At 52.7% G+C, this 21,714-nt stretch overlaps 8 protein-coding genes; 3 read left to right on the top strand and 5 right to left on the bottom strand.

The window, feature by feature from the left end:
- Positions 1–474: 474 nt before the first annotated feature.
- Positions 475–6,124, bottom strand: RCC_07152 (related to DNA-binding protein jumonji/RBP2/SMCY, contains JmjC domain; the record flags this gene model as incomplete). XM_023772410.1 has 2 exons in its annotated part: positions 475–5,613; positions 5,675–6,124. The coding sequence occupies 2 exons, from the start codon at positions 6,122–6,124 to the stop codon at positions 475–477; spliced, it is 5,589 nt and encodes a 1,862-aa protein (XP_023628178.1).
- A 699-nt stretch (positions 6,125–6,823) lies between these two features.
- RCC_07151 (related to Structure-specific endonuclease subunit slx1) lies at positions 6,824–7,971 on the top strand (the record flags this gene model as incomplete). XM_023772409.1 has 2 exons in its annotated part: positions 6,824–7,059; positions 7,161–7,971. 2 exons carry the CDS (start codon positions 6,824–6,826, stop codon positions 7,969–7,971), a joined length of 1,047 nt encoding a protein of 348 aa, XP_023628177.1.
- A 464-nt stretch (positions 7,972–8,435) lies between these two features.
- Positions 8,436–9,525, bottom strand: RCC_07150 (uncharacterized protein; the record flags this gene model as incomplete). XM_023772408.1 has 5 exons in its annotated part: positions 8,436–8,552; positions 8,605–8,730; positions 8,785–9,046; positions 9,098–9,375; positions 9,427–9,525. The coding sequence occupies 5 exons, from the start codon at positions 9,523–9,525 to the stop codon at positions 8,436–8,438; spliced, it is 882 nt and encodes a 293-aa protein (XP_023628176.1).
- A 559-nt stretch (positions 9,526–10,084) lies between these two features.
- Positions 10,085–10,964, top strand: RCC_07149 (probable mRNA cleavage factor I subunit; the record flags this gene model as incomplete). XM_023772407.1 has 2 exons in its annotated part: positions 10,085–10,377; positions 10,433–10,964. 2 exons carry the CDS (start codon positions 10,085–10,087, stop codon positions 10,962–10,964), a joined length of 825 nt encoding a protein of 274 aa, XP_023628175.1.
- A 1,961-nt stretch (positions 10,965–12,925) lies between these two features.
- Positions 12,926–13,658, top strand: RCC_07148 (uncharacterized protein; the record flags this gene model as incomplete). XM_023772406.1 has 2 exons in its annotated part: positions 12,926–13,121; positions 13,171–13,658. 2 exons carry the CDS (start codon positions 12,926–12,928, stop codon positions 13,656–13,658), a joined length of 684 nt encoding a protein of 227 aa, XP_023628174.1.
- Positions 13,659–14,110: 452 nt separating this feature from the next.
- Positions 14,111–16,595, bottom strand: RCC_07147 (probable acyl-CoA synthetase; the record flags this gene model as incomplete). XM_023772405.1 has 6 exons in its annotated part: positions 14,111–14,269; positions 14,323–14,615; positions 14,733–14,778; positions 14,850–14,932; positions 15,021–16,313; positions 16,364–16,595. 6 exons carry the CDS (start codon positions 16,593–16,595, stop codon positions 14,111–14,113), a joined length of 2,106 nt encoding a protein of 701 aa, XP_023628173.1.
- A 714-nt stretch (positions 16,596–17,309) lies between these two features.
- RCC_07146 (probable glycogen synthase) lies at positions 17,310–19,424 on the bottom strand (the record flags this gene model as incomplete). XM_023772404.1 has 2 exons in its annotated part: positions 17,310–18,914; positions 18,975–19,424. The coding sequence occupies 2 exons, from the start codon at positions 19,422–19,424 to the stop codon at positions 17,310–17,312; spliced, it is 2,055 nt and encodes a 684-aa protein (XP_023628172.1).
- A 1,286-nt stretch (positions 19,425–20,710) lies between these two features.
- Positions 20,711–21,196, bottom strand: RCC_07145 (uncharacterized protein; the record flags this gene model as incomplete). The annotated part of the gene is made up of 1 exon (XM_023772403.1): positions 20,711–21,196. The coding sequence occupies one exon, from the start codon at positions 21,194–21,196 to the stop codon at positions 20,711–20,713; it is 486 nt and encodes a 161-aa protein (XP_023628171.1).
- Between the last annotated feature and the right edge of the window lie 518 nt (positions 21,197–21,714).

Genomic DNA, 21,714 nt, shown 5'->3' with positions numbered 1-21,714 from the left:
GGCTCGTGACAGAATACCTCAAGCCACTACGTATACATGTACATCTCGTAGTACCTTTGTCACGTGTTCCTCCTACTACACGACACGACAGACGATCAATGTCCATGTCGATGCTTTACAAATGGAAGCAAATCACGGCCACAAGTCGACAGCACATACTGTCACAATCATCGGCAGCAATTGAATATTTGAAGATAAGGCTACTCTGCACATCATCATACACCGACGTCGCACAAAAAACATTTCGAAACCACTGAGCCGATTACTCCTCTCCACTCACTGTTGTGAAGACCCATTGCCCCTTCTCCCACTGTATGTGATCCGTCCGAAAGCAGCACAAAAACAACTCCATACGCACGACAATGCTCCCGAATGCTGCTACCTCGACAACGCCAGAAAAAAGTGAAGATGAGCCTTTCTCAAGCTACAGGCACGCACCACACATTAGCTGTATCCCTCATGCCAGGATTGCCACTAGCCCTGTGCCGCTGAAGATGATTGTGCCTGCAACGAGTCGCCTTCGCCCACTTGGTTATCATCCGTGTTGGCTGGAGCGGAGATCTCCTCCCAAGTTGGTGGAGGGTTATATTTCGCCTCCTGGGATGGTTGATGGACATCGCTCGCGCCATCGTTTCCGCCCATCCCATCGTCTTGATCGTGCACCAAGTCCGCAAACACATTGTCCATGTTATGCTGGCTGCCACCGTAGCCAGGGCTGTTGATCCCAGCACTGCCAGCGAAGCCTTGGGAAATCGCCGGGTCTGTGACTGGCTGCTTAGGAGAGTCAAACATACCCGCCGGCATGCCGCTGGGAATATTACTGCCACCGCTAGCTCTACCGCCAAAATCGGAAGATGTGGCACCGTCCATGTGACCAGATCTGTCTTCTGAACGCGTTTGAGGTGGAGTGTCGAATATATTGCCTGCACCTGTATGGAACATTTGAGCGCCGAATTGGGCGGGTGGGGGGGAATGACCGCCAGGAGGTGGAGGATAGGCAAAATTTGCCGGAGAACCCAAACGTGCTGGTTGACTAGGCGCGCGGACGTACTCATTGTTTGGAGCGGAGGAGAATGTGGATGAAGAGCCATTTGTCGCAAGCGCAGCGGGTACGTAGTTGTGTGAAGCAGGTGTGGGAACGGCGTTGACCCGCGACTTGAAAGTCTCCAGATCGACCATGGCGTCGGGATCGTTCATTTCCACCACAGCTTTGACCTTCATCAATCGATCTCGGTTGGCGTGTGGTTCGGATGCCAAGAACTCGTCAACGATATCAACACCAGCTGAGGTGCCGAGAACTTGTAGTGCTAGCGGCGTCAGATGTTTACGTGGCTGGTGTGGCTGATCGGTTGTTGGATATGGCAGCCCTGACCCGCGTGGACCTGGTGTCATCGAACCAGTTGGCGAAGCACTGGAGCCTTCACCTGCAAGGTGGTGCGGTGCACCGGCCCCGACACCAGACTGCTTACGCTTCACAGAATGCGGCTTCATCTTATATTCCTTGGGGAGATGATCTGGATTGGTGATGCCCAAGTGTGCCATGAGCTTCTGCTGTTTGGTAGGACGCGGCTTGCGGGTTGACCCAGAGGCCTCAATCACAGGTGGCGGAATCGGTGCGACTGGCGCGAATGCGTGTAGCTCACGTCGCAGATAATTCGTCTCCTCCGTCAAGAGGATATCGGCGCCTTCGATTTTCCTCAGGTAGAATCTCATCATACCGACCTCATCGGCGGTTGCTGGCATCGCAGGCTCCACGTAAGGCTTGATATACTCTCGGAATGCCTGGCCTTGCTCACAGATGTTGTTAAGCGTTTGCTCCTCATCAGGCTGGAAGGGAAGCGTTTCAAGGTCATCTTGCCAAGCTTGCAGATCTTCCAATCTCGGACGAGCTGCGTCTCGAGGAATCTTGACACGCCAATCGCAAATCGGGCAAGTGTACTTGTCATCCTCCTTGACTTTGCCGCGAGCGATCTTCAGACACTTTCCGTGGTACCACTCGTGGCATAACTCGCATTCGATCATCATACCAGCCTCGGGTTTGCGACAAATGCAGAACACATCTCTGCTAGAGGTGCTTCCTTCTGTCCGCAAAACATGATCATTKCCATCCTCCGGTGTCGCAGCACGAGAAGAAGGCTCCACCGGTCCGCGGGGCTTGTCACTGAGATCAAAGCACGATTCGTTCCTCCTGTCCACGATTTTCATGTGCTGGAGTAGAATGTGCAGAGGAGCATTTGCTTTGCCGAAAAGCTTCTTTCCTTTTCGCATCCAGTCCTCGTGTCGCTTCGACTCCTTCTCGAGATCAATGGTTCCGGTTGGCTTGCTTTGCAGCTGTTCGAGTGCGTCCATTACAGCCTTCATCTCCTGGTAATGAGGCCTGTTGCGGAACTCGGGATCCTTGCTTCGCTCGACGAGTGACTGAATCTTGTCTTGAACCTCGCGCTGCTTCTTGAGGATAGCGTCGACCTGCTCGAGGGTCTCGGATGTCACCGGCAACGTTGACGCCTGGCGGGACAGCGCGTCGAGTTGTTGATAGTGAACCTGCTCAACCGACATGAGCTCTTTTGCTTTCTGCTCCCACAGCTCTCCTTGCGCCTTGTGCTCTTTGAAAAAGGCCATGTCAGGGTTGGTGTCCGGGACATTGAGCTCAACGCCCTGTGCGAGGAACTGTTCAATATCACCGAGTGTTTGATCTTGTTGTCCAGTCTCGGAATTGGGACGTTTCGCTTTGCCAAGATCGTTCCATCTCAGCCGCTTGAGTACTCTGTCAAGTGTCTCAATCTCGGGAATGTCCACGTGGAAGTCGCGGCCCCGCTCTGCCAGCTCCTCGAAATCTTGCGTCGTCTTGGAATGTATGTCGCCCAGCGCGACACTGGCGTCCTTTTGGAACTCCTCGATACTCTCCAGACGATCTCGCAAGGTGGTGATCTCAGGGCAATCGAAGGAAAGCTTATCAGCCGAGGCTAGTAGCCTCCGAATGTTGGCCACGTTCCGGAGCTCCTTGTCAACCTCAGCAGCTTTGGCCGTAGCTTTCCTTCCGGCCTTTTCGCTCTTGCGTCGACCCGTCTGCTTGCGAGTGATGTAGAAAGTGGCCTCCTCGACCCACTCGTTGCACCGCTCCACGAAACGTCGCAGATCTGGAAGTTGGGGAAGCTCATACTGAATCTTCTCACCCTCAGTCAAAAGCGTGCGCAAATGCTTCAGCGATGGTCGAGGGTTCTCCTCGAGCTCATTGTCGACTTTAGCGGCCCAAACTTCAGGGATATTAGCCTTATCGACCACCTTGCGAACAGTTGCATTCAAAGCCTCTTGCGTCATGCGATAGTAAAGGACGTGCTCGCCGTTCGCTCCCGAGTATCGCTCAACGTCTGACGAGTCGCAGCATTCGTATCCGCCAGCATGGAGTAGACACATGACCTTGCCCGACTTTTTACAAACGAATCGCGAAAGGTGGCAGTAGCTTTTGCAGAAGGTACAGATCACCTCTTCTTCTTCGGTATCTGGATCGATAATCTCCGCGGGCAATTGGTAGCGAGGAGCCGACGGGGTGGTGAGTTCGGGGTTGAGAAATTGCTGTCGTGCTTCTAGCTCATCATCGCGCATGCGTTCCATGGCTGGCGCAAGCCACTTCGCGGTACGAATGTTATTATCGCGCGAAGCAGCGGTTAGCAGCAGCTCGTCGTGGGAGAAACAAGGCTGTTTCCTGTAGTCTCTCAGTCGCTTCACGCCTTCCTCGCCAAATGGCTCCCAATCGTGCGGTGCAAAGTTGACTGCTTCATTGAAGTTGAAGCCATGATTGAACCCTGCGTGGTATGCTCTTGGGAACGTGACCACGAATTCTCCTGCATGCTGGTCGATGGCATACACCCGCACGCCAGCCCTGCGCAGCTTATCTGGCTTTGCAAGGGTTACAAGCTGGAAAAGAAGATCTGGCTGCGTCTCGAACAACTCTGGCATGTCGTCTTTCAGAGCCTGCTCGAACTTCTCCGAATCTTCACCAGGAATGCCATACCAAGTCTTGKTCTCACCAAAGTGCTGGTAGTTTGCGGAATACGTATAGTGATCCTCGTTGTGCCAGCAAAAGGTGGAGAAGATCATACCGACGTACAGCCACGGGACAGTCATGCCAGAAACGTCTGATTTGATGTGCCGAAACAAGGACTCCTTATCCAGGGGAAGAATGTTGAGGTTCCACCCGTCAATRGAGTAAGGATCTCTCGGGTGCTTCTCGATGGTAGGGAAGCCGCTGCCGTGAGTAGTGGTGTGGATGTCGGCGCCATATTCCACTTCTGTCGAATCAGACAAGTCATCGACCAGCCTCCAGAATTCACGCTCCACGTCGTCTTCCTCGAGGTGATTCTTGTTCTCATTGAAGGGGGAGAACTGCCGCGGTATACTACTGAAGTGGTAGTTTTTGAACTCGTTCGCTCTCCTCTGGAATCCACCTAGCGAATAGACATCGCCTTCTTCGAATCCATATTCATTGGTACCGACCAGACACCGAGGGCAGTGCCATTCGTGCTCGGGCGCCATTTGCCGGGGAGGATCAAGGCAAGCCATGTGGTAAACACAATCGCAGCTCTCACATCTCAGCTGCTTGTGGGGCTCTTCGGACTTGCCGCAAGTTTCACACATCTCACCGGGCTTGAAGTCAACTCTGTCCCGAACTGCTTGCAGACGAGYAGATGACATCCGCGAGTGGTGCATATTGCTGCCGGCGACAGTCGGAACATCTTTGCGCAGTCTCTTACTACGCCGGCTCATGAGGTCGACTTCATCAGGAGTTAGCTCCGAGTGTTGTCGCTTGAGCGCAGCCACACCGCTGGGATGCGGCGCGATGTACTGTGGGCCAGTTGATGGAGGCGGTGTCTCGATGGAAGCATGCGGCTGCTGGGGCGTCGAGTGGTTGGGGTGATGATAGCCATTTGGTCCATTAACGGGCACGAAAGAAGGTTGTGGTGGGGTCGGCGCATTCATCGGCATGTACGCGTTGCCGCCAGCGTTGACAGGAGTAAAGCCACCGGTGGTTGGAGGCTGTGGAACGTACGGCGCAGGTTGTGGAGTTACATGCTGTGGCGGTAGCGGCGGCTGGATATGTAGCGGACTCTGGCCATAGCCACCATTCAGGGAGGCGTTAAGAGCCGCGGAAGCTTGCAAAGTGGGTGCATGCTCTTGAGGCGTTGATCCTGGAGGCTTCTTGATGGGAGACGGACCAGGCGAGGGTGTGTATGGACCGCCGTTGAGCATTTCCATCTGGTGCTGTACGCCGGGCTTTGCGACCCTCAAGTATTCCTCATACGGCAGAAGCCACTTCTGGTAGGAATTCTTCAACGACGTTGACAGTGATGACATGATCTTGCCGCTGTACCCAAGATCGCGTCCAACTTCCGCCCATCTCTTAGCCTTGCACACATGATCGAAACCACCCTTGCGCTCCACGGTCTTTTTGAGTCGATAGAGGTCCAATGGTCGTTTGTCTACGCTCGGAAAGCGGTTGAGATTGTGGCCGTGCTGCTTGTGGAACTTTGCAAGCTGATCTAGGTAATCGTTATTGACCCGGTTGCCTCCTTCGACCGAGTTCAGCTCTTGTCGTCGAGTCCTGAAATGAAAACGCTATGTCAACCGCACGTTAGCATGTGTTGGCAGTTATGCATGCAGCAATTGCGCGATGTACCTCTGTATTGATCGCGAACGGAGGATTCCAGGTCTCGGGCGGAATGATCTTCACAATGCCGTACTTGCTGCCCTCTGGCGCTATCTTGCGCATATACTCCATGGGATCGCGGAACTCCTCCTCGGAAGGACGGTAGATGGGTGCCTCGGGAAGATCGAACGGGCGATTCTTTCGTGGTCTATCCTGTCGCATACCAGGCTGTCCCCGACGCTCGACGGTCGACATATCAAGCGGCTCGGCTCGGCGTGCACTGAGCGGTATGGCATGGTTGTTGCCGGAAGGCGGACCATGCAGCGTTCCTGGCACTGCCGGTGTCAGACCCTTCATCGGCATCTTTGCAGCGGCACCTGCAATGGTCGAAGGGCCTGCTACCACGGCGGAGGGTGACGGACGAGCAGCGGGCATTGCGGGCGGCGGCGGCGCTGGCCCCATGTTCGGAGGAACGACCATGTTGGCGAGTTTCGGGCACTACGGCCCAAGCAGTGTAGTCGGTCAGCTGGTGGCGTATGTTGTTGTGGTATCGTTGCGCATTCGTTGTGGTGGAGGGTGTGGACCACGTCGCAGCATGAGACGGATCGTCTAGGGACGCCGCTGGTTGGCTGCCGTGACGATCGATAATGTCGTACAGCGGGATGCGCGCAATGTATTCGCCGTTTGTGTGATCGAGACAGCTGCTGTGTCCGTTCTGATGGAATCGGTCGGGTTAGCAAGGCAGACAAACAGGCGTGTGTGGTGGAATGTGTGTGGAAGGAACCAAAGCACGATCCAGATTCGTCCAACCAACTAGCTTTCGAGGGTGGTCCGTGGTCCGTGGTCATATACCYGCAAACCCGCGAATTAAAAGCTCACGAGGACTAATCAATCCATTCAACTTGGACAGAAGACACTATGCTTGTTTGCGAACAATTATACCAGGCATGTACTCGTCCTGCATCTTAAGGGTGCCAAACGACGGTAAAGTCGAGAGATGGACACGTTCGCTCCTTCCGTAGAATGAATCATGAAACACACTCTTGGTCCCGCCAAACCGAAAACAGGTGACGTGACGTTCGACCAGCTATGGCCCGAGCGCGGAGTTCTCGACATCAGCTCGCAGATCGTAAGGGCAGAGGTAACATGGCACGCGTCTGAATCCCTGCATTGAACGTCATGGAGAAAGGCATACCACCGATCCCAGCGCTCTATGCATGCTATCTACTGCGCTCTATAGCGCGACACTCTTCGACTTATATCGGCTCTACGCCTAATCCACCGCGTCGTCTCAAGCAGCACAATGGAGAATCCAAAGGTGGAGCTGTTCGCACATCAAGGGACACGCTTCGCCCGTGGGAGATGACATGTCTTGTGACGGGTTTCCCAAGCAAGATCGCTGCTCTGCAATTCGAGTGAGTACTGAACGTGCAGGCTGTGCAAAGGCATCGCGTCTCGATTTCCTTGCCTCTTTCAAGAAATTCCTTCTTCAAAATATACTTATCAATGCACTTAGGTGGGCATGGCAGAACCCAAATCTAACCCGACACATATCCCCAAGCTCTCGTATAACACAAACAAAGCAGACTTCTCGGATTTCTCCCAGAACTGGCAAAGTCCGAAAGCGTGCTGCGCGGCCTCGATTATGCTTGACGGACCGATTGGCAAATCTTCATCTCCTCTTGCGGGCGACCAGCTTTGAGAGATGGCCGCTCAAAGTCACCTTCTTCTCGGAGGATGTTCATCGAATGTGGCTCAGATGGACAACGCAGCAGTTTGAGAAGCTCAGGCCCTGGATCGACATTACTATGGATGAGTCTAGCTGTGCTCCCAAGAAAGGTCAGACCGAAGCCGTCCCGTCGGATCCAAGTCCTAAAGGTATTCATGCGCTGGATCTTGGCTACACTGGTCTGAAACCACAAATTGAGAAATGCCGTGAGCTGTTTGACGTGCACAGGAGCGTCGAGTGCTCAATATGCTGCAAAGAGACCCCTAGCACGGGCTTTGGCACTCTGGTCTGCCCTCATGAAGGCTGCAGATCGGTCTCGCATTTGCAGTGTCTCGCGTCTTCCTTTCTCAAGGCTGAAGGAGCAAGCGCGAACGGKGCTATTGTCCCCACGAGCGGCAGCTGTCCAACATGCAACACAAAGCTCATGTGGATTGACCTMGTGAGAGATCTCAGCTTGCGAATGCGCGGGGAGAAAGAGATCAAGGCTATCTACAAACCCAAACGCGCGAAAAAAGGCGCGGCCGCTGTAGATGATGATTCGGAGCCCGTCTCCGATGACGATGTGCCGGACAATGTGCTACTAGAAGAGGACGGGTAGCATCAGCTTCTGGATAGCAGCGATGATGAGGTTGATGTGAGGAACACGAAAAGCGACCCTGCTCCCAAAGCTGCACGATTCCAGCGATTGAGTACCGCACAGAGCCATTCGGAGCCTGTCATCCAGGACAGCGAGTCAGATGGCGCGGAGATTCTGCATTGACGGCCTGCCATTTAACGAGACTTGGACGATTCACGACAGTAACGCTGAAGGTGGCTGAATGGATGGGCATGCGAAACGCAGGCAAAGGTTGGGCGCAAGGAGATCAACGTCAGCGATAAGAACAGCCAAGCGTTTCATTCACAACAAGTCGCAGGTGCAGTACAGCGGGGAGCGCTCAACACCGGAATACATGGGAAGTTCAGAAAGAATTGCATATTTGTGCACCGCAGGTTATCGTTGTATTTCCCTGGAAGTTCGTCGTCATTCATCAATCACATGAAACGTGAGGCCTCAAGATCCCATCAATCTTTGGCATCCCAACCAAATCCGTACGGCGCGTTCTGAACTTCGAAGACGCCATTCGGGCCAGCAAGCAAGTAGGCGTTCTTGCCGATGAGTGTCCAGTCCTCCGCATTGTACTGGGTATCGAAGTCAGCGCTGGCCCAGATCCACCATGGAAGAGAAACGTACTGTGCYCGGCTCCGAAGCAACGATCAGATGTTCTCCATGCGATTCCTCAGGCAAACCAATTTCGCGTCCCGGAACGTGGGCACCATCTGCATTATCTGGATACTTTCGGTTGAGAGTCATACCGGCCTGGACTGGTTAGATGCTACCTCAAGAGATCCATATCTTGGATATCTGGCCTACCTTGGTGCTGTAGTATAAGCTCGGCGGTTGCGATGTCTGATGGTTTCGGAAGCGATAAGCAACTAGCGATAACCCATCTGTTGCACAGAGGTTCAGGCTGTTTGGCTTCTTATCGTCACCGAGCAGCTTGTGCTGCAAGCCAACAATTGTCGCTACCGCTCTGTGCATCGMTTGAACCATTTCGTCTCCTGGATACACATTTTCGAACGAAGAGGCATCACCACCTTTGGTCAAGTAAGTCATGTACAGTGCAGCGATGTGTCTGAATTGCGAGTCAGCTACAATGATWCGGACGTGATGATGGTTGGCATACTCAGAATCCGTCCCTCCCAAAACATTTGCATACGCGGCCTCGCTCATCTCGTTCACGACAGCTCGCTTGATCTGTTGGAAATTGCTGGCTGCTCCGTTGTGCATGAACGTATGTCTGCCGAACACAAAGGGATGATTGTTGACTTGAGCAATTGCAGTCCCCGATGAGGCACGTATGTGGCCAAAGCATACACGAGACTCGGTGTTGGCGCATATCGAGAGGAAGTTGGTATCGTTGTGTGGAGGCTGAATGGTCTTGTACATGGCCGGTCGCAAGCCCTGTCGACTGATCGTCAGCGGTTCGATCACACATCAACTGATGCTTCGTACTTCTCTCTGGTTGCCATCACTGCTCTCGCCAGTGTTACCCTTTTCAAAGTCCGCGTTGGATGAGGTATACCAGACAACGCCGAGGCCATCGAAATTCATTACGATATTTCGTGCTTTCACATCGTTCTCGGACTTGTCGTCGTGTTCATGTGGAAGTAGCTTTGGAAGATAGTGGTCGGATACTTGCTTGACCAGCGAATGTTTCGGGCTGACGAGAACATCTTCCAGCAGACATGGTTCAGTCGCCGAGATGTAGGCAAACCATCTGGTGTCGCCTTGGAGTTAACAGGTGTCCATCTCTCTTGCGGAATGTCTAGAGCATATCAAGATTAAGATAAGGTTGCACTTGCCGGCACATTACAAAAATGTTATGGATTGTCCGAAGGCGACCGAGTATTGATTGGATTGACGATCTTTGGGAGCGTTCTAATCAGGAGTATGAAGAATCAAATAGGTAGTAACAAATGTGCTGCCGCGACGTCGTTGCAGGTGACCGTTATTGTACATGTGCTGGGATGCACGTTAGCGTACGGAATCCGGCAAGGTTCCCGTCCCGTTCGCCTCGCTTCGCGCTACGCGGGTGAATCCAAGCTCACTTCTATGAGTGAGCTCCCCAAGCTCCATACCAGTAGCATTCATTCCCGGCATTGAGTCAACAATGGCAACAGTCCCGCCCAAGCACCAGCAATCCACGGTCCCGCCGCGTGCGACCCTACCTTTCGACCAGCGCCAGCAACCGACCATACGACTGTTTCCTCTGAGCAATTACACGTTTGGCACAAAAGAGACGCAGCCGGAGGAGGRCCCGTCAGTGAAGGATCGATTGCGCAGACTGGAGGAGCACTACGACAAACATGGCATGCGAAGGACTTGTGAAGCTATCCTCGTCTGTCATGAGCACAATCMTCCGCATGTTTTGATGCTGCAGATTGCAAATGCCTTCTTCAAGCTGTGAGTGAACGACAAGATACACATCATGTTTGAGATGTTTGCTGACGGATTGCAGCCCAGGGGATTATCTACCGCACAACGTCGATGAAATCGAGGGACTCAAAGTTCGGCTGAACGAACGACTGGCTCCCACCGGGTCATTGAGCACATCGGAAGACGCGGACAACGACTGGGAGATTGGCGACACGCTTGCGCAGTGGTACAGACCGAACTTCGAGACCTTCATGTATCCGTTCCTGCCTCCACATGTAACGCGGCCGAAGGAGTGCAAAAAGCTCTACCTCATTCAGCTACCCAAGGCCAAAGTGTTGAGCGTGCCGAAGAACATGAAACTGCTTGCAGTGCCTCTGTTTGAGCTTTATGATAACAGCCAGCGGTACGGCCCTCAGTTGAGTGCCATTCCMCACTATCTCAGTCGTTATCGGTGGGAGTTTGTAGATGAGGATGGGGAGGTTGTGTCCTACACACCAGGAGGACCTGTGGATGAAAGAGTAAAAACGAAGATACTTGCGGGAGGCTCAGAGCAAGCCACAGGCGACGAAGGCGAGCAAGCTGTCGAGGCTGCCGATGCGATGGAGCAGTCGTAAGAGCTTGCCCCGACCACTAGCGAGATTACGCACGAAGTGGTCATACATTCACGCTCATGCCGAGAGACAGTGTCCTCGGGTCTGTGAATGCTTGGACGGTTCCGCTGTCCCGCTGCTCTTACTTGCCTTCTCTCCAGCTGGACGAATTTCGAAAATCGAGAACCTGAAAATCAGATCTACACGGGAGTCATCATTCCCAATCGGGCCGTGCATCGCATATACGAGCACGAAAAGTCGCTACCGACAGGGCGATCGAATTTGTGCCTTTTTCCGATGCGCCCAAGCATCGGCGCACGTATTTCCCCGTAGGATTTCCCATACCAGCGTTGCAGTGGACAACTAGCCATGGTTTCTGATGATACACATCAGACTATGAGAGTTTCCTGGCCAGACTTCTGCTGAGCAGCACAAGTTTTGTTGACCGCCTGTTTGTCGCAACAATACTGGCTGCGGATTTGGTGCCTGCAGCCGTGGCCTCGAATCTGCAGGCACGTTGCTGACACGAAAGTCGCCTTCTTGAGCGCAGGGACCTCCGTGGGACGGGCTGGCTTCCAGTAGATGTGGTTTGTGGATGCTACACTACCAGAATGGTTACAGCGTTGTACGTGGGCGGGTACGAGCCCACGAGCTGAAGTCTGGAAGACGGCGTTCTTGTGCCCCTGGAGATGCATCCGYCTTCCTACGCAAGTCCGATGAGCGACGAGCAATTTTTGACGATGACCAGAGCGGGCACCAATAGAAGAGAATTATGCGGCGGCGCAGTCTGCGATGGAAAACTATAGCGAATGCCCAGCCTGATGAGGCCGGGTAGGCGCGCCTGCACATGCCAACCAAGTATGCTCACTCTCCGATTCTATGACTACAAGAATGCTAGGACACTCGAACTMCACGGGCCATATTACGCCTACACACACATTTCACGTGCGCGCACAAGGATTGCAATATTCTTTCTCAGCCTCGCTCACTCTCAATCTCGCTTCACGACAATCAACGATAATAAAATGTCCTCGAAAAAGATGTCTATACACTAGGAGCTAGGTATGTTCTCGAATTCTCTCTCGTATTGCCTGGCTTTCTGGGTTACACAACAGCTATAAGCCCTGGTGGGTCTCCTGAGAGGTGGGCCTTGCCTCTGTCGTGTAACCAACGTCACCGAGCTGTAATTCTCATGCACTCCACTTTCCATCTCCATGGGACTCTGGACCATCGATACTCATACGGGCAAGCACAGGTCGACGCGACGCACACACCAGCTCTTCGACGTGGACATTGCTGTCAGCATGGTACATTGTCGTACCCACGGTGCCTGTCCCCTATCTTTAGATATTTAGTCTTCCGCGACGTGCACGCCACAGCTGACTGACGGAATCGTAGAGCATTTCATGGCCTATCAAGTGTTGTGTCATGCCACATGGTATGTTGCACTCCGCGCCGTGTGTGCTTCGAATATTCCCGTTTCTGGACAGAGCCCCATCCACCATGCCTGTCGGACGGGACAACGAAAAGACTTGGAGATTTTGTCAAGGTTGCTACCCTCGTGCGCCTTGGCAAGTCTAGGTTGATTCTGCTCCTTGATCGTGACAGCCACATGCAGACTTCCAATATACCACTGCATCTTTGCCCCACGATCAACCGGACGCTGCATTGCATTGCTCGAGCCACTTACCAATCGCCGGACAGAGCTACCCATCGGATGCATCGATCCTGACCATACCGCAGATCGATTGCATGTATGCTCCGAAGGACACCAGCGAAGCACGCCGAAATGTCTATTCTCGTATGCATATCGCCTGAGCGAAGATGCAAAAACAGAGGACAGCAAGTTCAAATTGGGAGGTATAAAGGTCAAGAGACTCTCCCGCTTGTATTGTCCTTCATCACCAACAGTATCACCCAGTCTACTACACCATACTCACCCATACTTCGCTTTTCAACTCATTACATTCGCTCAAACATCAAAAATGCATTCTCCAATCCAGCTCGCAGCCGTTGTCCTCCTCGCCATGAGCGGTGTTGTCTCTGCCGTTCCTGGCAAGACCACAACCCCAGCCGCTCCCCCAGTCTATGGCGGAACTTCGACCACTTCTACTAAGAAGGCCAGCCCCACTTGCAGTCTCAGTACCATTACTGACAAATCCGTTGGATATTCTACCTACAGTGAGCATTAAGAAATACCACCTCCTTTCTCCTGCTAATTTCCTTGTAGCCACTGCCAAGCTCATTACCAAGCATGTACCCACCACAGTAGTCACGCCATGGACCTCCGAGAAGGTCAAGACTATTCCCTACACTACTACAATCACGAAACACGTGCCATACACCTCTACGAAGACTGTGACAGTCACCAAATCCACTTCAAAGGTCACCAAGAGCACCACAAAGGTCGGCGTGCCAACCACTGTTTGGTCCACGTACACCACCAGCAAGCCCGTTGTGCAGACCAAATACACAGACAGTGTCATCGAGGTCACTGCACCTTGCACCACTGTCATCGAGACGGTCACCACGGAGACTGGCTCTCATCCCAGCACCATTGTTTCCACCGGAGCATCTGTCACGACCAAGCACGAGACTGGAGCATCGAGCTACACCACCAAGGCACCAAGCGTCAGCACCTCGATCTGCACCGAGTCCAAGCCATTCACCACCACAAAGTACACTACGACGAGCATCTGTGGTCCTAAGCCATACTAGAGGAGAGACATGACGGTAATGGCGGCGGAATGATGAAAATTGGTGAGCCACGCGTGGGCTATGAAATGATGTTTACTTTCTTGGGCGGACTTTGAACATACGAATGATTGACGACACTCTTTTACAGCTAGAACTAGATCATTTATCTAACGACGATTGAATGGGGAGGTTTTCGACTTGTTTCATCTTCTCATTTGTCATTTTTCGCAGGAATGCCGTTCAAGATGGCTTTCATTGAGATATCTACAGCGGAGCTGTCGATATGAGGATTATTCATGGGGACAAGACATCCTCATTCATCCCCACAATGTTCTAAGGCCTCGCTCTCTACAGACTTGTCGATTCTAGGCCTGCTATAATACTGACTACTAGTAGAGTAGTCTGCCAATCAATCGAGGGAGCAGTTCAGTGCGCCGCTCTTGTTGATGATTTCTCATATCGACAGGTGTGATCTACAGCTTGCTCTTCGGCTCCACCAGCTCTTCCACTCGAGCAAACTGGTAGTAGAAATTCAAGCATTCCTTGTTCGCCAGAGTATCAGAAGGTTTTATCGTCTTTCCAGACACGATCTGCTTGATAGGCAGTTCCACCTTCTTCAAATTAATCGTAGTCTATGATTCCGTCAGCAACAGATTCCCCCATCAACGAAAGACAAGACACTTACCGGAATCTCTGGAGTCTCAAAGATATATTTCGGCACATATCTCCTTCCACAATCCCTCGCAACAGCATCCTTGACTTTCTTCACCAATTCTGCGGTGAATTTCTTCCCGGGCTTCATCAGTAGGAACAGCATGACGCTTTCGTCCATGTCCTGAGGTCTTCTCTGTCCCACGCAAATGGAATCTTGGACGTCGTCGGGGAAGTTGAGATCAATGACATTGTAGATTTCTGCTGAGCCGAATCGGACTCCGCTTGGGTTGAGGACGCCGTCTGCTCGGCCGTGGAGGTATACACCTATACGAAGTCAGCTTCAATTTGAATAGTTGAGTCCGACCGATGTGAATATCTCAAGGCAACCGCTTTTTGGTGACGTGTGATCCCTATAACCAGCGAAGATGTGGGAGTGATTACCTCCTGTTTTTGGGTGGATGGAGATGAAATCTCCATGTGTCCAGACCTAGAGGAAAGAATGTCAGCAGGGCCATGGCCCATCCAAATGTACACCACTTGATTGACGAATCCACTTACATTGTCAAATCGCTCAAAGTAGGATTTGAAGTACTTCTCCCCGTTTGTATCGCCCCAGAATCGAGCAGGCTGAGTTGGAAATCCTGCAGTTGATCGCATTAGCACCACATACATATTCAGTAGCATGGCAGAGTGCGTTAAACTCTGATCAACAGCATCTTCCGTACTTACCTCGTGTGCAGACCATCTCTCCACTCTCTCCAATCGGAAGCGGTCGACCTTTGACGCCTTTCCCTCCTTCAACCGTCTGATCATAAGCTTCAACTTTCATTCCCAAAGCCGGGGAAACGGTGCCACCACAATAAACAGGCTGCATTCGATTGCCCATAGTAAAACAAGCAGCCAAATCCGTCCCGCCACTGATATTGTCCAGTTGAACATGCTCAGGGAATCCTTGGTCGTAGAACCATTCAAATTGTGCTTCTGAAAGAACCATACCGGTACTTGTCACATGACGGAGTCGACTCAAATCAACCACTTCCCGAGGAAGAACTGGAGGCTTTGCCGTGGCCAGCGTCTGCATGTAGCGTGGTGAAATGCCCAAATCCGTTACTTTCAGATCCTGGACAATCTTGAGGAAAGAGACGAGATCAGGTTGGAATGGTGATCCATCGTAGAGAATGACGCGAGCGCCATTGACGAGATTGAGACAGCTGCTCAGGTACATGATCCAGCCCGTGGTGGTGAACTGCAAAGCACACATGTCCTTGGTTTCTGCAGCGTCTCGATGCAAGTTTCCTTCTTTCCTGGCGTTGAGGAGTACGCCTCCTACATTGTGGACAATGCATTTCGGCATTCCTGTCGTTCCGCTGGAGTACACGATCAAAAACGGATCCTTGAATTCCACGCGATCGAAGCGGAGGGTCTTGTCTCCTCGAGCGGCCTGGAGGAAGTTCGCCAGAGTCTCACACCTCTTTACTCCGGACACATCTATCGGCTTCCCCTGAGTCCTGGGCATGCTCACAATCCCGTTCAGTTCCGAGACATCCTCCATGCCCTCTACAATCTCGTCCATCTTGGGTCTAAGATCGAGCGTCTTGCCGTTATACAGAGCCCAGTCGTCAACAAAAACATATCGAGGCTTGATCTGTTTCAGTCGGTCCAGCACACCCTTCGTTCCCATATCCGTGGAACTCGAGGAGAAGATTCCGCCAACAGCTGTAGTAGCGAACATGACCACCATAGTATCGATCGAGTTACTCGCAACAACAGCAACTCGATCGCCTTTCCTCACACCTCTCGCTCGCAAGGCATTGGAAAGATGAGCGACTCTCTCGCGAAGTTCTCTCCAAGTACAGTCTCGAATCTCAGTTCCTCCCTCTCTGACTTCCGTGCACGCTACCTTCTGGTCATGTTTCCTGGAAGTGATTCCTTTACTCGGATCCTTGGGATCAGGATCAAGGAGAATCGTTTCGGCAAAATTGACCTTGACTCCTTCAAACCAAGGAGGAATCGAATCCATACCTACACCAACATTAGATCGAAGATGAAAAGTCGCTGTATATTTGACTTACGAGCATCCTCATCAACAACCTTAGAATAACTCCCAGAGTGAATAATTGGCTGCTGAACAAACACTTCCTCCCAAAAAGCAGACCTTTGTTCCACAGACCAAGCATGAAGATCCTGCCATGATTGCAGGTTAGTACCACGCTTTCGGTTGACTTCTTGCATAAACTTGTAGGCCATGGAGTTCTGTGGGTCTGGAGGAGTCCACAGTTTACGAGGCATCGGCATGTCTGCCATGATTGCGGTCGAAGCTGATGTTGCCGGTAAAAGACAAACTCAAAGAAGCGACAATTTAGTCGAGTTCTACTCAACGTAGATCAAATACACATTCGCCCAATGCAAGAGATGGTTTTGGTTTTGGTAGCCGGAGCTGACCGAGGCAAACCCCCAGCCAGGGTGAGTGAGGAGTCTCGGTTCAACAAGTGCCGATGCCATGCAGGTCGGTCGAAGCGAGCAATAATAACAAGGCTGGCAAGAGGCCACAGGATGCTTGGAGTGAGTCGTGACACGACCCAGTAGACAGCCCATATACACACAATTTGCTAACTAACATCATCTGCAGGGACAAGCTCCCAACACTACCAAAGTTCTCAATTTCGTCTCGCTCTCTCTCTCGCTCTCTCTCAGTCAGAGTAGTGGTACAGATATATGCAAATATGATGATGCTATGCGAGCTGCCGTAGAAACTGAACCCTTCTCACTCAACAGGATCCAACACCGCCCAATTACTCAACTTTTCTCCACGTGATGCACTCATCTCAATGAGGTCAATCATTGAATGGTACTTGCGCTCGCGAGAACACCACGATCCGGCAAATCCATAGTACCGTTACCATTAGATAGGGTAGGGGTCGCCGCTCCGCTGCCGTCTGCGCTCTTGGTCTTTGTCTTGAGGGYGAGTGGGAATGGGTAGTCCTCGACCTCCTCCTGTGAATGAGTTAGTAAGCTGCGTCAACTTTGGCCATTCTTGTAGTTTGCTGTACTAACCTCTTCGGGCAACTTCCAGGCAATGTAGTCCTCTGTGCTCAGACCTTCGCGACCTTCCTGCAGTGAGGCAAAGTCGCCAGGAGTCATCATCCCGCTTCGCTCTCTTGGGCTGCCGGGCGCTGACAGAGGTCTCGAAATCTTGATGCTCTCAGTGCCGTCGAAGAAGCCGGGCTCGTCATCACTCTTCTCAAAGCTAGCAGGGTATGCTCTCCTCAAAGCCAATTGCCGCGCCTTGACATACTCCATACCCATGCGCTTCCAGTCCAAGAGATCGCTCAGACGTTCCGTTCGGTTACGCTGGTTGATGCGCTGACGCTTGCTCTTCTGCGTGAACTGGAACATGAACTCTGAAAGCTGGTTCACGCTGTCATCAATGCCCTTCATTCTCCGGTCTACAATGTAGATGCCGTAGTCCTGTGCGTTTTCGATGAGCTCCTCCATGTAGCAGCCGAATCCGGAAAGGTTGGTGGTGATTGAAGGCACACCCATGACGGTGCATTCTGCAGGTGTGTAGCCCCAAGGCTCGTAGTAGGAGCTGAAAACACCCATGTGCGTTCCTCGGACGAAGTCGTCGTAATCCATTGGCAGGACCGGGTTGCCCGAGCTCAAGAACTCTGGGTGGAAAATGACCTTGACGCGATCGGATGGGTGGTTGAAGAGCTGGCATCGGCGGATCTGGTTGAGAATTGGGTCTTCGGCGTCGTTGACGAGGTTGTGTGTGACGATGGGTGGGAGTGTGTTGCGCTTCATGGCAAAGAGTCGTCTCCGAAGCATGATCTTGTCCTGAGATGTGATGAGGTCCTTCTCGTCTGGCACCTCGGCGCCCTCATGCCAAGCGAGTGCCTTTTCGAAAAGCTTCTTGCCAACGCTCTTCTCGATGTGACCCACGGATTCGCGTAGCGACTTGATCACCGCCTGTCCCTTCAAAGCTTCCACAGCCAAGGATGTTGTCTGTGCAGGCATGATGATGAAGGCAACCACTGTCATGTCTGATCCCGCGCTCTTCATCCGGTGGTTCAAACGAGCCAGCGACTCAATGAACATGTCAACTCCCTTATTGCGGTACTCGTATCGGCCCGCGGTGAAGAAGTACAAGGTCTTGTCGGGGTCAAAGTCATTGTGTCCGTAGAAATGACCTCGGATAAAGTCCGTGATGCGTTCCTTGTTGGTCTGGTGCAAGTTTTGGAATTCATGGGTTGCAGAAAACTTCTTGACGTTCAAGCCGTTGGGAAGCACGCCGTCAGGCTTCCTCTTGAGCAAGTGCTCACTCTCGTAGGCCGTGATATGGCTGACAGTGGTGAACACATCTGCACTGTGTGCAGCTCCGCGCTCGATGCAGTATCGGTGGTAGATGCCGCGCTTGCCCGCCTCGGCGTCGACATCGAAGTATTGCAGGTTGTTGTAGAAATCGACAGAGCCAGCGCAGAGGTAGCGTCCGAGGAGGGTGGCATGGGTGGTGAAGATGGTCGTCACATCAATCTTCCGCTTCTTGCAGAGGGGTAGAGCAACACCAGCCAACCACTCGTGAAACTGAGCAATGACAGCGCGCTCTTTCTCGTGGTAGACGTACTGAAATATGGTGTTAGCTTCGCAATGGGTGATTTATATCCCAAGCTGGGGAAGACTCACCTCGCCAAGGAACCAAGCAATGAGGTACCCAAAGACAATGGCCTCGTTAGTCTCATGGTCATCTGGAGGACTGGGAATGCCGGCCGTCGACCACAAATCGCCCTTCCACTCGTCGAGCTTGTAGTATCCCGTGCTAGTGTCAAATAGCAAGACTCGAGGAGCGCCATCAATGAGCCATCGTCCGTACAATGTCTTGATGCCGCGGTCGTTCATGCTGCGGATCGTGGCAATCATTGCAGGATCTCTGGGCTCAATCTCTTCAACCTCTACGGCCGCCGACGCGCGGTTGAGAGGTCCCAGCAGGGTGTACATGGAGCCATACTCGGCGGTTGTGACCTGCGCCTTGGACTTGAGCACGCTGTAGATGCCACCAACACGGTTGGCGACTTCTGTGGCGATCTCGAAGAGGACGTGGTTGCGCACGTCGCGGTGCGGGGTCTGGTCGCCCATGTTGGGGGTGGTCGCCGAAGCGAATTCGAGGGTGGAGGAGGAGAAAATGGTGGGCGACGGTGTGCTGGTCTACAATAAGTTGCTGAAGAAAGGTCAGAGGATGTTGGAACTGCGATCAAGGGAGCCGCGAGGTGGGTGGCTTGTAAGTTGTGGAGAGGAAGGTGCGTCGGCGTGCTCGTGAAGGGCGGAGCATCCTCGCTTCTCCACGCTCGAGGGAAGGGAAGTGGGCCATTGGAGGTCGTACCTTGTATCTCTCACCGCAGCCTTGCACAATGAAGCTGCTTGAACGTCGGATGCTATCTGTCTGGAATGGACAGAATGAAGAGAGTGAGGTCGAGGATGTATGTTTGGTGGGGAACAGAGGTGGTGGTCTAGAAACAAAGCTGAACTACATAATAATACGGCGGCTGGTGCTCGACAGCTGCTAGTCTCCGTAAGGTTGGCGGGCTCGCGCGAAGCTCCGGGCTTTCGTCCCAGCGGGTAGTGACGTTGAATTCAGTGATCTCCTCCAAGATCCTCAATGATTTCTCGCCCGCGCGTTGAGCAAAATCTTCCTGGGGAGAAACCGAGACAAACCTACGCCTMGGAGCATCCATCAATTGCTCAAACTAAATCTCCGTCGCATCCCCAACCCTTCAAAGGCGGTTGGAAAAGGTCGTCATCAAAATGCCACAGCAACGAGCGCTCTCAATTTTTAGTCACTACCTACCTATGCTCCACCATCCAAGCTCTCCCCGCGTGGAGACCGAATCTAACGCCGGCCAAGCATCCAAATCTGATCCAATCATCCACCGCGGCAGTATCGGGCCTTTTGCACGCCTCACTCCGCCTTCCCCATGTCAGGCCTATCCCCTCCCCATACGAACGAGCATCGCTTGTCGAGTCCCCGTGATCGCGTGCCATGCGGATTGGTGCAGCAAAGGGCGACAACATACCTAAGGTAATGCCGTGCCTCATCGGCTTGCCATCGATCGGCGGCTACGTACTTGCCGACCGTGCTGCCATGTGCAGCGCGCGAACGGGTGTTCCGCAGTACCACGGGTGCAGCTGATTTCAACATTTTGTCGATGAGACATGGATGTGCATCGCTGCCGAGTCGTGTATACTGGAGGCAGGTAATTACGTAGGTCAGAGTACGTCTTTCAATATCCGCGCTGAGCCGTTAATAGCATTGCTTTCCTTTCCATCGTCTTTCTGCGTCTGCCGATCTTATAACRTTATCTGTAGGTAGGGTAGTGGACACCCACAAGCTCCCCCTCTCTCTCACCAGAGTCACCACTCTGGCCTCAACCACACACCCAAATCCCGCTCGCGTGCTGAAATTTGCCGCCATCCAACACCCCAGTCCCAACGCACGTCGTCTCTTCTCCATTGGGGATTGGAATCACCAGCTGGACTGCCCCCGTTCCGTCCGGACCGGGATCGCAACCAGCGTTGCCCATGAACAGCACGAAGCTGCAGCTACCGTAATCCGTCTGCTGGAGTCCAATGGCGGCGGTGCGAAGGTTGATGCAGGTGCCTTGTTGGATCGTGTCATGGCCAACTATCATGCCGCAGACTCCGATGTCGCGGCTCTGAAGAGCGTTGAGATTCGACTCAATGACCAGGTCTCGTCCAATGTTTCCKTGCGCAAGCGCAGTGCCTTGATAAAAGGTAATTGTGGTGTTGGAAGGGAAGAGCGGGGTGGCAGTGCCGGTAGTGACTTGTGGGAGCGCCAGAGCAGAGGCATGGTAGGATAGGGCCAGGACTGAAAGGGCGAGTGTCTGCTGCATGGTTCTTGTTTCTTCGGTAGTGGTTCTGCGAGGTATGTGGACTGCGTTCTGTTGGTTCGACTGAGATTATCTTTGATGTTGTGTAGGAAGTAGGAATCAAAGGCAAGATGGAGCTGGTCGTCCTCTTATATGAGATCGATAAAGGGAGAAGAAAGAGCAAACCCATCAAGGCAACTACCTACTCGCTCAGGATTCGAATTGCCACTACCAGGCATGTCGCATTATGCTGATATGGACTGCAACCTCGCTCTCGTCCTGGCCACAAATGCAACGCAAACGTCGCACTCAAATCTCAGTCAGGTATTCTTCTAGTTGGCTTCCGATCCGATGGAAGGCTGGAAAGGATAGGACGTTCCAATGCAGCTGCGAGGTGGCATGACGTGAATGTGTACACACTCAGTGACGGTGCTGTATCTCTGGATACCGACGACGGAGCTTTTCGACGTTGCAGTACATTAGCTGCGGACGAAATCGGGCGGAGTGGGTTGCCTCGACCATCGAGATCGCGTCTTGAAGTC

Source organism: Ramularia collo-cygni (assembly GCF_900074925.1).
Source record: "Ramularia collo-cygni strain URUG2 genome assembly, contig: RCC_scaffold11, whole genome shotgun sequence".
NCBI lineage: Eukaryota > Fungi > Ascomycota > Dothideomycetes > Mycosphaerellales > Mycosphaerellaceae > Ramularia > Ramularia collo-cygni.
This window is presented reverse-complemented; position numbering and strand designations above follow the sequence as displayed.